We start from the raw sequence: 13,169 nt of genomic DNA, 5'->3' as shown, positions 1-13,169 counted from the left end.
AAACTGTATGGTATTGGTACAGAGACAGGCAGGTAGATCAATGGAATAGAATTGAAGACCCAGAAATGAAACCACACACCTGTAGTCACTTGATCTTTAATGAAGGAGCTAAAACCATCCAATGGAAAAAAGACAGCATTTTCAACAAATGGTGCTGATTGACCTCGAGTTCAGTATGTAGAAGAATGCAAATGGACCCATTCTTATCACCCTTTATAAAGCTTAAGTCCAAGTGGATCAAGATCTCTACATCAAACCAGATACACTCAAACTAATAGAAGAAAAAGTGGGAAGAGCCTCCAATACATGGGCACTGAGGAAAATTTCCTGAACTGAACACCAATGTCTTATGCTCTAAGATCAAGAATCAACAAATGGGATCTCATAAAATTGCAAAGCTTCTGTAAGGCAAAGGATGCTGTCATTAGGACAAAACAGCAACGAACAGATTAGGAAAAGATCTTAACCAATTCTACATCTGACAGAGGACTAATATATATATACAAAGAACTCAAGAAATTAGACTCCAGAGAACCAAATAACCCTATTAAATAATGGGGTACAGAGCTAAACAAAGAATTCTCGCTGAGGAATATTGAATGGCTGAGAAGCACCTAAAGAAATGTTCAACATCCTTAGTCCTTAGGGAAATGCAAATCAAAACAACCCTGAGATTCCACCTCACACCAGTCAGAATTGCTAAGATCAAAAACTCAGGTGACAACAGATGCTGGCGAGGATGTGGAAAAAGAGGAACACTCCTCCATTGTTGGTGAGATTGCAGACTGGTAAAACCATTCTGGAAATCAGTCTGGAGGTTCCTCAGAAAATTGGACATTGAACTACCTGAGGACCCAGCTATACCTCTCTTGGGCATATATCCAAAAGATGCTCCAACATACAACAAAGACACAGGCTCCCCTATGTTCATAGCAGCCTTATTTATAATAGCCAGAAGCTGGAAAGAACCCAGTTGTCCTTCAACAGAAGAATGGATACAGAAAATGTGGTACATTTACACAATAGAGTACTACTCAGATGTCAAAAACAATGACTTCATGAAATTCATAGGCAAATGGAATGAACTAGAAAATATCATCCTGAGTGAGGTAACTCAATCACAAAAAACAAAACAAAACAAACAAACAAACAAACAAAAAACCCACACATAGTATGCACTCACTGATAAGTGGATATTAGCTGGGAACACCCAAGAAACAATTCACAGACCATGTGAATTGGTGATTTGGTACTGAATCAGTGGATGTTGGCAGCTGTTAGAATGGATAAGTTGATCTGTCTCTGCTGGTTAGTTTCTCATTACCACAACTAGGTGTCTGAAAGGAGCAATTTTAAAAGCAAGGGTATATTCTGGTTGACAGTTTCAAAGGCTTCCATGTAGAGAAAGGCATGTTATGATAGATTATAGAAGCTTACCTCACTGGCCAGAGAGCATAGTGACCAACAGAACTGCCTCCGAGACAGCTGTCCCCAAAGACACACCCATGCCTGGACTGCTGCTTCCAGTTCTGAGGTGCCACCTACAGTGTTCCCACCGTTTGCCAGTAATTCTGTCAAATTAGGAGTCCTTCCAGGGATCAGTCCTGTTGATTAGTCAGAATTCTGAGGATCCGGTCTGTCTTAGGGTTTCATTGCTGTGAAGAGAAGTACACAGCAAGTCTTACAAAGGAAAACATTTAACTGTGGCCGTCTTACAGTTTCAGAGGTTTTTGTCCATTATCACCATGGTGGGAAGCATGGCAGTGTACAGGCAGGCACGATGCTGGAGAAGGAGCTGAGAGCTCTACATCCTGATCCACAGGGAACAGGAGACTGCGTGTGCTTGAGCATATGACACAGCAAAGCCTGCTCCCACAATGACAAATTTTCTCCAACAAAACTACACCTACTCAAACCTCTAATTGTGCTACTGGCGATGGGCCAAGCATTAAAGTACATGAGTCTGTGGGGGTCATTCCTATTCAAACCATCGCCCAGTCCCTTCCCAAAAGGCACCAGCGCAAGAACCTTTGGGGGACAGTTCTTCAAATTATTAGAATGCCTTTTGGCATGGAAGAGATTCAAGAAAAACATCAAATGCAGTACAAAACACACACACACACACACACACACACACACACACACACACACCACAGTTGTATAACAATAAGAAGAAAGCTAAGGAAAGAACTATGCCATGGGATGCCAGAGGGCATTCAATGAAGGAGAAGCATGAATGGGACAAAAATGGGAAGGAGATAGCAGCAGCAGGAGGAGCAGTGAGAGAGAGAGTTGACTGTCAGAAGTGAAGCAAAGCTGTCTGATGTAGCTGAGCCACATCCATGGAGAGCTGCATGCGTTCCAGCTTGTGCATGAACATAGCCATACAAATGTAGAGTGATGTAGATGGCTGAGTAGTTGGATTTTAAGGGACTTGCACCTTTGTCCTACTTTTCCATATTGTATAGTTTATTTTTCTTTCTATATGTTGTTTTATGAGACTGATCTTTCTACATAGTCTTGGAACTCACCATGTAGACAAGGCTGGTCTTGAACTCACAGAGATCTCCTGCCTCTGTCTTCCAAGTGCTGTGCCACTGTGACTGGCTCTTTCTATATTCTTATTCATCATCTTTTTTTTTTAAAGATTTATTCATTTATTATATATAAGTACACTGTAGCTGTCTTCAGATACACCAGAAGAGGGCATCCGATCTCTTTACAGATGGTTGTGAGCCACCATGTGGTTGCTGCGAATTGAACTCAGGACCTCTGGAAGAGTAGTCGGGTGCTTTTAACCACTGAGCCATCTCTCCAGCCCTCTTATTCATCATCTTTGTTAAAACTTTACCTCTCTCCTTTCCATACTTGCAAAGAATTTGTTTTAAATATTAATTAACACTTAGATAAAAAATATTTTGGAAAGGCATGCGCTAAGATCTCAGTTACAGAAGTTACTTTTGAGGTATGCGAGAGAGCTGGCAGCACAGTCAAAGGGGCTTTGCACCTCGAGCTTTACTCTGACATTATGTCTTTGCAGGTTAGTAAATCAATCTCGTGTTTCCAACTTGCTCCAGATCCAACCAGCCATATCAAAATATCCTGGAAGAGTTTCTAGTCCAGGTGTAACTGGTTATAATGTGCTATTTTATTTACTGGAAACATTTATTTCTGTAAACAGACTTGTAACAAAACCTCTGTATAATCCACAATTCCAAGAAAAAAATGAAGTATTTTAATTTAGTTTTAATTATCTCAAGAATTTGCTTTTCTATTTGGCAAAAATGCCCTGTTTTTATTGTTTTTTTTCTTGTGAATATTTAAGTATATTATGCACTCCTCCTTCAGACGTACAGAAGGTGCGTCTGACCTTTGAGTGATGAGTGTGGGGCAGATGGACTGAAGACACACGATGGTAATGCCTGGGAGGTGATTGATTCTGTTAAGGACTGCCCCAATCACCTCAAGTTCTCCTGTACTCTCATATGAAGGCGTCTGGCAGGGGCTCTGATCCTTCAGAATAGTCCAGGACAGACTGGACAGAAGCATTCGATACCTACATGAACATCTGAAAGGATAGGCATGCTGCCAACTCCTCCTTTTCCTTTTATGTTATCAGATCCGTTCAATTGAAGGCCAGTATGGCACACTCCAGGCATATGTGACTCCAAGAATCCAACCGAAAACCTGTCAGGTTCGCCAGTACCACATCAAACCTCTGTCGCTCCATCAAAGAACTCACTTTATTGACCACGACAGGTATAAAGCTGGGGAGAGTGGTGTATTTGTAAGATAAATACATTATTCAGACAAGCCTGTTTTTATTTTTATTTTGAGTACATCTTATTAGTATGTGTGTATACGCGTTTGTCTGTGTTGTATGTGGGTGAGTAGGTGCCATGGTGGCAATGTTGCCGTCTGGCGATGACTTTAGGAAGTTGATACTCGGGGTTGGGGATTTAGCTCAGTGGTAGAGCGCTTGTCTAGCGAGCGCAAGGCCCTGGGTTCGGTCCCCAGCTCCGGGGGGGGGGGTGGCGGGGGGGGGAGAGTTGATACTCTCTCTCCACTGTGAGTCTAAGGGACTGAAGTCAGGTTGCCGGACTTGGCAGGAGTGTTTTTACCTGCTGAACCATCTCACCAACTTATGGCTGCATTTGTTTGTTTGTTTGTTTGTTTGTTTATTATTTTTAAACATTTTTACAGAATTTAAGATTTTTATTTTTCATATTTAGATGTTTTGTTTATCCTTTGAGAATTGCATACAATATATTTTGGTCATATTTTTCCTTTCTCCCAACTGCCCTCAAATCCTCCCCACCTGCCTATTCACCCAACTTCCTGTACTCACTTTCTCTTAAAAAACAATAAGGGGTTGGGGATTTAGCTCAGTGGTAGAGCGCTTGCCTAGCAAGCACAAGGCCCTGGGTTCTGTCCCCAGCTCCGGAAAAAAAAGAAAAGAAAAAGAAAAAGAAAAAATGAGCATGGAGTTCAGTTTGTCTTGGCAGACTAACTCCTCAGCCTGGGGCCTAGCCTGGTGTGGTTGATGTCCCCAGTGTCATTCCACTGAAGAAGATGGATTTTTCTGTTTCAGAAGCTATCAATTTCAAATACCTTCTGGTTAGGGGTGGGACCTGATGCCACTCCCCACCGCTACGCTGGGTGTTGCCTGCTGGGAGCTTTTGTGCAGGTCTTGTGCGTGCTGTCACAGTTTCTGTGAGCTCATATGTGCGTCCATACTGTTGTGTCTGGAAAAGCTGTTTCCTTGAAGTTACCTGTTGCATGCAGTCTTACAACACACTGCGGCTGCTGTCTCTGCCTGGGAGCAGCTATGCTTTGGCCCTTCCCGGCTCCCTTTTGTAGCACCAGGATCGACTGCAACCACCCAAACCTGGCTTCCTTTTCTACCCGCCATATGCTCTTCTGCTGCACTGTGAGCGATAGTGTGGCGGGTAGTCAACTGTGATAGTTCCTGATATTTCTAATGGAAGCATCTTCATGCTGGGAGGTTTTGGGGCAACATGGAATTAAGCAAAAGAAAAAGGAAAGGAAAGAGATAATGTAGGAATTTAATACTTTGTGACATGTTTTGGTCAGGTCTTAACATATTTTCTATTATTTAAAAATATTTTATTAGCATATATTACTTTATATAAACATGGGTTTATAATGAAATTTTTATAATGTTCATAATACATTTTAATAGTATTTCCCCTTGCCTGCTAATTCCTCTCCTATTCCCATTCTATTATCTTTTTGTGTGGCCCAGTTAAGTTCATTAGGGCTGCTTACAGAGCATGGGTACCTTACTCATCGATCTCAAACTTCTCCTGTATTCTTAGGGAGGGCCGGGGCCCTGTGAGCAACTCCTTGTTCTGTGACAAGATAGAGATGGCCCAGTCTTGTGCAGGTTATCATGGCTACTGTAAGTTTAAGCATTCGAGAACCACGTCATGCCCACAAGTATTACTGCTTGATTCCTTTTTTATTATATCATTTATTTTTATTTTATGTTTATTGACATTTTGGCTGCATGGATGTCTTTGTGAGGGTATCGGCAGCCCTGGAACTAGAGTTCAGGGTGGTGTGAGCTGCCGTGTAGGTGCTGCAAGTTGAACCCTGGTCGTCTAGAAGAGCAGCCAGTGCTCCTAGCTGCTGGGCCATCTCTCCAGCCTCACCACTCGACTCTTAAGGAAAGACAGGTTACGTCTTTTGCTAAGGGAAGTAGAGGCTTGGAAAAGTAGCCCACTGTTTGATACATGTATCAGAGCTGTAGTTAGAAGCTGAGGCCCCTGTTCTTTCTAATGCAGCTTACATGTTAAGGGGAATATCATAAGGTGGGAATTTTATTAGGAAATTATCTGGGAAACAGAATTCCTTTTTTGACCTTTTTTTTTCTTTCTGTTTTATATAGAGCCTAGGGAATATAGGGATATGGCAGATAGTTTATTATTAAGCTGTATTCTGAGACTTTCTATATCTTTTATTTTGAGACATGATCTCACTTAGTCGCCCAGGCTTGTCTTAAACTTGGAATTCTTCCAAATAGATGGAATTACATATGTGATCACGAGGTTTGCTGAGAAATAGATTGGTTTTGGTTGTACTTTTTGCTTAAAAGTCAAGGTTAATGGACCCAGCACCCCCACGGAAAGAACAGTGAACACTGGGAAGCAGAGACTCAGTTCTATTGTATTCCTATGTGATTTGTTAGTTCTCTGGTTGTAGGTTTCCCATCTGACGTCTCAAAAGTCCCTTCTAGCTTTTGATTCCTAGCTTGATGCTGTACCCCACTGAAGTGCCTTGTGAACATTCCCTTCTAATGCTTTGCACTTTCCCAGTTCCTCATAAGTATCCATTTGCCTTTTAAGCTCTTTTGGTTTGATTGGCTGACAATTATGTTTTGAAGATAGGTTCATACTCTGTAGCCCAAACTGGGCCTTGATCCAGATCTTCCTGGCTCCGCCTCCTAAGTACTGGGGTTACATCTCCAGGCTACCACTCCTAGCTTTGATTGATTTTTCAGTCTCTCCCTTACTTCATTTAATAACTAATAGAGGTTGTTTAAATAAATCCAGGGAAAGTAGAAGGGACTGGTTCCTAACTTATCACTGGGTCACAGCTAGTAAAGAATAAAGACTCACTTCTGTGCTTGCCCTACCTCAAGCCCAGTACTGGGCTTCACAATTGGTTATTTTCCTGAAGTGACTCATACATTTTGCGGTCTGTGTAATGCAGATCCCAGATGAATTTCCAAACCAGCAAATCAACTTGAATAATCTCAATTTAATCTATAAAGCATGTTCTGACAAACAGGAAGCGGTTTACATCACCCAACTGTAAGACACCTATCACAAGCAAGCATAGGAATAGACAGGCATTCAGAAGTTTACCTGTAAATTAAAATGTTCACTTGTGTGGTATGTAGATTAATTTCAGAGAACTTTCTAAAAGTATGTGTGTAAGGTTAGCCTGGTGTCTGTAGTGAGTGTCTGGGCTGCAAGGAGAGCCCCTGTGTAAAAGTTTAAAAAGTGATAGGGTTAAATGTTTGTGTATTTGAAGTTCTGCTTGTCCCTGTGTGTATAGTTTTCCACTGATCACACAAATGTGTGCGTCTGTTGTTTAACGGCAGGCCCATGAACACGCTGACTCTAACAGGCCAGTTCAGCTTCGCCGAGGTTCACTCCTGGGCCGTGCTCTGCCTGCCTGAAGTGCCGGAAAAGCCTCCAGCGGGGGAATGTGCAACTTTCTACTTTCAGAATACCTTTCTGGACACACAGCTGGAGTGTGCATACAGGTAAATCGAACAGGCATTTGTCATTTGTCATGTAAAATACCTGCCCTACGTTTTAATTTAAGACAGGAATAATTTCAAATTTTCAATTCAAAATAAAATTGAAAATCTATAATGTTCAACAGAAGCTATTAAATAGAATCAATGAGTCTAAGAATGTGGTTAGTAAAGATGAATAAGTAAAAATGAATATCTTTCTAATAATGTCTATATAAAGTCTGTGGTAATATTTGAATTATAAATATAATTTCCTACAGTTTTTAGATGGAATGTTCTAAAGATGTCTGTTAAACCAGTTAAATCTATGATGCCATTTATGATGCCTCTATTTTTTGCCCTGATGATGTCAGTCAATAAGAATGGGAGATTGAAGTCTCCTGCTGTTCGTGTATGGGGCTAACCTATAATTTTGCCTCTATTGTTTGTCTTATTAGATGGTGTGGACCCATGCTCAGTTCGTGTATGTTTAAGATCATATTGTCCTCCTGACAGATTATCTGTCCCATTAATCAACACGAAGTTAGGTTTTTTAATCTTTGCTGACTAGTTTTGGTTTAAGGTCTGTTTTGCCATATTTCAGAACAATCACATCTGCTTATTTGCTTGGGATACATTTTTCCTTCCTTCCACCCACTTAGCCTCTGTCTTTGATGGTGACATGTGGGCTTTAGAGACAACAGGAAGATAGTTCCAGAATTTTACTTCACTCTGTTAGTCTCTGACTGGTGGCTGGGAAATTGAGAACATTAATATTCAGATTTATAACTAAAAACTGTGTATGACTACCTGTCCTTTTGCTGCATTTGTACTATTTTAGTGTTTTCCTTTTGTCTCCTGCTTAACTATTATGCAAAAGTGGTTTGTCTGTCCCTCCCCTGGGGCCCCATGTACATACGTACATGTTTGTCTTTTTCTTCATTTGGAGAATTCAGTCAGCAGTTATTCTTTTCAAAACTTGAAGGTTCTAAGTTTCCCAGCTTTTAAAGTTTCCCGTGAGAAATTCGCTCCTATTGAGCAGCCTGCCTTTATGTGATTTGATGACTCTCTCTTGCTCCTTGCAATGAATTTTCTTTGTTCTAAATATTTAGAGGTTTAACTGTACTGACAAGGGGTTGTTCTTTCTGACCTTGTCTGTTTGGCATTCTGACTGTCTGTATCTGCATAGCCATTTCTTTGACTAACGTAGGGAAATTTTTCTGCTACGATGTTGTTGAAGTTGTTTTCTATATCTTTGAAAAATAGTTAATAATCATAACTCATGGTTTTAAATTTTCATTGTGTCCCAAATGTCTGAATGTGCAGCTTGAATCTTACTAATTTATCCTTGTCCTTGGTAGGATATTCTCATTCCTGAGATTACAGGTGTGCTCCATTCTCCTAGTATGAGAAGTAGGGATTCCTAAAGAAAACTGAGGGTCCTAAGACTATAAGTTGTGGCAGTAGATGCTGTTCCTGAAAAATATCAGATGTCTCTCTCTTTCAGGTTCAGTACCAGATTTAAGAATAAAGCATATAGTAATACAATTTATTTGTGAGATTACATTAAAGAAAAACATACGTGTGTGTGTGTGTGTGTGTGTGTCTGTGTCTGTGTCTGTGTGTGTGTAAATAAGCAATTCTAAATACATTTTATATATGAGGTTAGTTATTGGTAATAGTAATGTCCATGGAAACAATGTTTTAAATGAAGTACTTAAAAGTCTCATCTTAAGAGGTATGTGTGGGGTTGGGGATTTAGCTCAGCGGTAGAGCGCTTGTCTAGCAAGTGCAAGGCCCTGGGTTTGATCCTCAGCTCTGAAAAAAAAAAGAAAAGAAAGAAAAAAAAAAGAAGTATGTGTGTAACAGGATCTTTAGTTTTGAGTTCAGAAGCTGACTTGGTATGGCATAGGCCAGAATACATGTTTGTGCTTACCTTAATCATAGAAAGATGCAGATCATGTAAGGGCAAATGAAATCTAAACGCTAGCTAAAAATATATATTTATGGGGTCACTTGCTCCTACAACATTTCTTTAAAAATATATTGTTTTTCTAGAAAAGGAGAAGGAATCTTTAAATCTGACAACATCTCTACAATATCCATCCTAAAAGATGTGCTTTCTAAAGAAGCTACAAAAAGGAAAATTAATCTCAACATATCATACGGTAAAAAAATGAAAATTGCCCATTCCAATTTTTTAGTTATAATAGCAAAATTTTTCGTGTAAATGACTTACTGTGCCTGACCAATTTCCTCTAGAGATAAATGAAGTGTCAGTCAAGCATACTTTAAAGCTAATTCACCCAAAGTTGGAGTACCAGTTGCTTCTGGCTAAGAAAGTACAGTTAATTGATGCCTTGAAGGTAAGGATTTGTGTCAGTGGGATCATGAACATGACTGTTAGCTCCAGGCTTTCTAAGTTAAAACACATTGCTACACTACTTAAAATCTGACCATTAAGACACTTCTATTTCTTTATTTTAAATAAGGAATTACAGGTTCATGAGGGAAATACAAGCTTTCTGATTCCAGAGTATCGCTGTATCCTAGAAGAGGCTGATCATCTACAAGAGGAATACAAAAAGCAGCCTGCCCATCTTGAAAGACTCTATGGTGAGTGAGCCCTTCTAGATAAACCTGCTGTGTGTCTTTTCAGTGGTTTTCTGGGGGTTTTGCTTGTTTGTCTCCTTTTCTGCCAAATAGTTGTGAAAGGAGCTAAGCAGAGATCCCAGCATCCACAAGCCTGTGGAGACCAGTTTATTGTACAAAATATTTGTATATTTTGCCAAGGTGGCCTTCCATCTTAACCTTTTTTACTTTAAAAATGCAAATAAATGTGAAAGTGGAATTATACCATGAACATATATGTATATAGTGAAAAGGTGTTGCAACCCACTAGACATCCACACTCTTTCTCACAGTGATTTTTCAGGTTCTGTTGCTATTATAAAAATTCAGCATTTAATCTATTTAGGCAAAAATTAGTAGGGCTATTTATGTGATTTTTTAAAAAAGATCTATTCATTTATTATATATAAAAGTACACTGTAGCTGTCTTCAGACACACCAGAAGAGGGCATCAGATCCCATTACAGATGGTTATGAGCCACCATGTGGTTGCTGGGATTGAACTCAGGACCTCTGGAAGAGCAGCCAGTGCTCTTCACTGAGCCGTCTCTCCAGCCCTATTTATATGGTGCTTAAGTTTACAGTTTACAACTTGTTCTGCTTTGGTGATAAGTCGGGTGTGTTACAGACTGTATGAAATGGAAGGGAAGGCAGAGACGGAGGGAAGGAAGAGTAAGAAGAAGCTTTGAATGCAGTCTTTCTCCGAGATCTATTGTGTGCAGCACACAGCACCATCTTTCATGAGATATTCAACCATTGCAAGAGGTCTGCAAAGTAGATGATTTTATCTTCATTTTCAATAATATTTAGCTAAAATAGGAGAGTTAAGTTTGCTTTCACATACCTAGTTAGTGGCCAAGCCTTCATTAGGCCCCTCTCCCTGAAATGTAGCCTGCTGCCGTCGCGGTTGGTGCCATCAGCCCACATCGATCCACTAGCCTGCATACAGAATTGATTATGCACCCAAGCCTTCCTCATAAATGAAAAGTGTTGACTATATGGCAAGCATGGGGTCTCCTTTACAATATCCTCACATGATGGTGTTGCAGATCTATCATCTCTTATCTGTGGTTCCAAACTCCAGAAAGCAGCTTTGAAAAACAAAGTTTTACTTTTATAAATCATTTACCAGCGAAATCTGTCTTATTCTGATAGACTTCATGATGAAACCTTGCTTAAACTGGTATGAGACTTTTTCTAATTTTTTTATTCCCCTTAGTGCAAATATTCACCTGTATATTCACTGTGAAAGCGATGCCATTTTGTTAGCATGTAATGGCACTCAGTCCTACTGGACCAGTATATCCATGGTACTTTTCCTTTTCTTCTTCCTAAAATATCCAGGGGTCTTGTATAAGTGATTGACAAATTGAGGTATCTCTGTTTTCCATCTGGAAACTCAAAAGTGAAGTAATTTTCCCAGACCTCTGCACCCAGTAAGCCAATAGGTGGAGTGTTTCAGCTCAGACGATGCTTCCTGATTGAAAAGCAGTCACTGTGACGCAGGGAGCACCAACATAGATTCAAAATGGCTGGCTTGGCTTGGCTGAGTCAGCAGTTATAACCCGTTGTTAGGATGGTTATCAAATAATTATGTCTCTAATGTTGCTTCAACCTTCCCCACATACACATCTGTTTTTAAAAGCACCAACCTTTTCTAGGCTCGTATATGTTGAATAATGGAACTTCAGGTGATGATAGCATGCCACATGCATTGTTAAAAGAACTAATCAATGACAAGAAATAATATTTTTCTTTCTAGGTATGATTACTGATCTTTTCATAGATAAATTTAAGTTCAAAGGCACTAATGTAAAAACCAAAGTACCTGTACTCCTGGAGATTCTCGACAGCTATGACCAGAACACACTGATTTCTTTCTTTGATGCAGCATGAAAGATAAACAAGGTAGGGCCAACAGTGCAGCATGCTTGATTGCTACATCAAATACCCACGATATTATAACTAAGTGGTACGCCTATCTCCTGGAGTCATTCAGCAATGAAGACACTTTTCTTCTCCTCTTTAAGACACAAGTAGAGGGGTTGGGGATTTAGCTCAGCGGTAGAGCACTTGCCTAGCAAGCGCAAGGCCCTGGGTTCGGTCCCCAGCTCCGGAAAAAAAAAAAGAAAAGAAAAAAAGAAAAAGAAAAAGAAAAAGAAAGACAAAAAGAAAAAAAGAGACACAAGTAGAGGTGGTTGTGATGGCTAGTGTCTAAATTCTTGGCCCTCAGAATCTGAGAGGGGACCAAGCCAGCCTTGGCTACAGCAGAAGACCCCATCCTAAAAGTCTAAACAAACCAACATAAGGAGAATGATTATAAGAGTTATTTATGACATTTTGGCAACTGGTATTTTAATTTCTAAGTTGAAAATTGGAAATATATATTTATTCATGTTTCCTAACATATTTTACCTTTATATTTACATTACTTGATCTTCCTGACTGTTCTGCAAATTCTTCAACCACTTAAGTGAAGCATATGTGACTAAGAGACCATGCTAGTATTTTATGAGGTTGGGGCTCTGTGTTATCAGAAAGTAGAAATAACCTACCAAGTTTTTCCTAGGATTTGGAAGGATTCCCATTTTCTCTTCCTTGGTGACATGATCCTCCTGAAATCTGAAATACTTGGCTTAGTGCTGTAGACTGTGGCCAGCAAAGTAAGCAGAGCCTGATCAGACCTGAGGGACCTCAGATGGATGTCTTTCCTGTGTGTAACCAGAAGAGTGATGGCTTCAAAGATTCCCCCCTACTAGTATCCACAAAACTCCTTCTTATTGTACACGTGAGGGAAAAAAGAAGACTTAAAAGCAACAGAAGTTTTAGTCATTCATTTCAGGGGAATATTGCATTGAAAGTTTTAAAATACTAAAAAAATAAGAGAAAATAAGCTGTCTTTTGTTTTCAAAGGGTAAATATGAATTTTTCAGAAAACAATAATTACATTTTATTATATTTTATGTGCAATTCTTAAATATTAAATACGAACATTTAAGGCACGTATAGTTGGGTCTTTATTTTAGTAAGGTTTTGTATTTCTCTCCCTCCCTCTCTCTCCCTCCTTCCCTCCGTGTGTGTGTGTGGGGGGGGGGGTGGGGGTGGTTTGGTTTGGTTTGGTTTGGTTTGGTTTGGTTTGGTTTGGTTTTCAAGACAGGATTTCTTTGTGTAGCTGACCCGGAACTAGCTCTGCCCTCCAGGCTGGCCTTGAACTCACAAGAGATCCACCCGCCTGGTGAGTTGCCTGCATTAAAGGTTTAGCCACCGCCTC

At 40.0% G+C, this 13,169-nt stretch overlaps 1 protein-coding gene across 2 annotated transcripts in view; it reads left to right on the top strand.

Annotated features, from left to right (window-relative positions):
* Bbs7 (Bardet-Biedl syndrome 7) overlaps positions 1-12,900 on the top strand; it is a 39,663-nt gene extending 26,763 nt beyond the window's left edge. For both annotated transcript variants that reach the window (NM_001012180.1, XM_087626263.1), the window contains 7 exon segments: positions 3,620-3,759; positions 7,130-7,294; positions 9,326-9,435; positions 9,530-9,633; positions 9,760-9,883; positions 11,661-11,806; positions 12,468-12,900. In NM_001012180.1, the coding sequence (NP_001012180.1) occupies positions 3,620-3,759; positions 7,130-7,294; positions 9,326-9,435; positions 9,530-9,633; positions 9,760-9,883; positions 11,661-11,794 (777 nt within the window). In that variant the 3' untranslated portion in view covers positions 11,795-11,806; positions 12,468-12,900.
* The last annotated feature ends 269 nt before the right edge of the window (positions 12,901-13,169 follow it).

The sequence above is a fragment of the Rattus norvegicus genome, chromosome 2 (assembly GCF_021556685.1).
Source record: "Rattus norvegicus strain SHRSP/BbbUtx chromosome 2, alternate assembly SHRSP_T2T, whole genome shotgun sequence".
Taxonomy (NCBI): domain Eukaryota; kingdom Metazoa; phylum Chordata; class Mammalia; order Rodentia; family Muridae; genus Rattus; species Rattus norvegicus.
The sequence above is the reverse complement of the archived record's forward strand: the minus strand, read 5'-3'. Positions and strand labels throughout refer to the sequence as shown.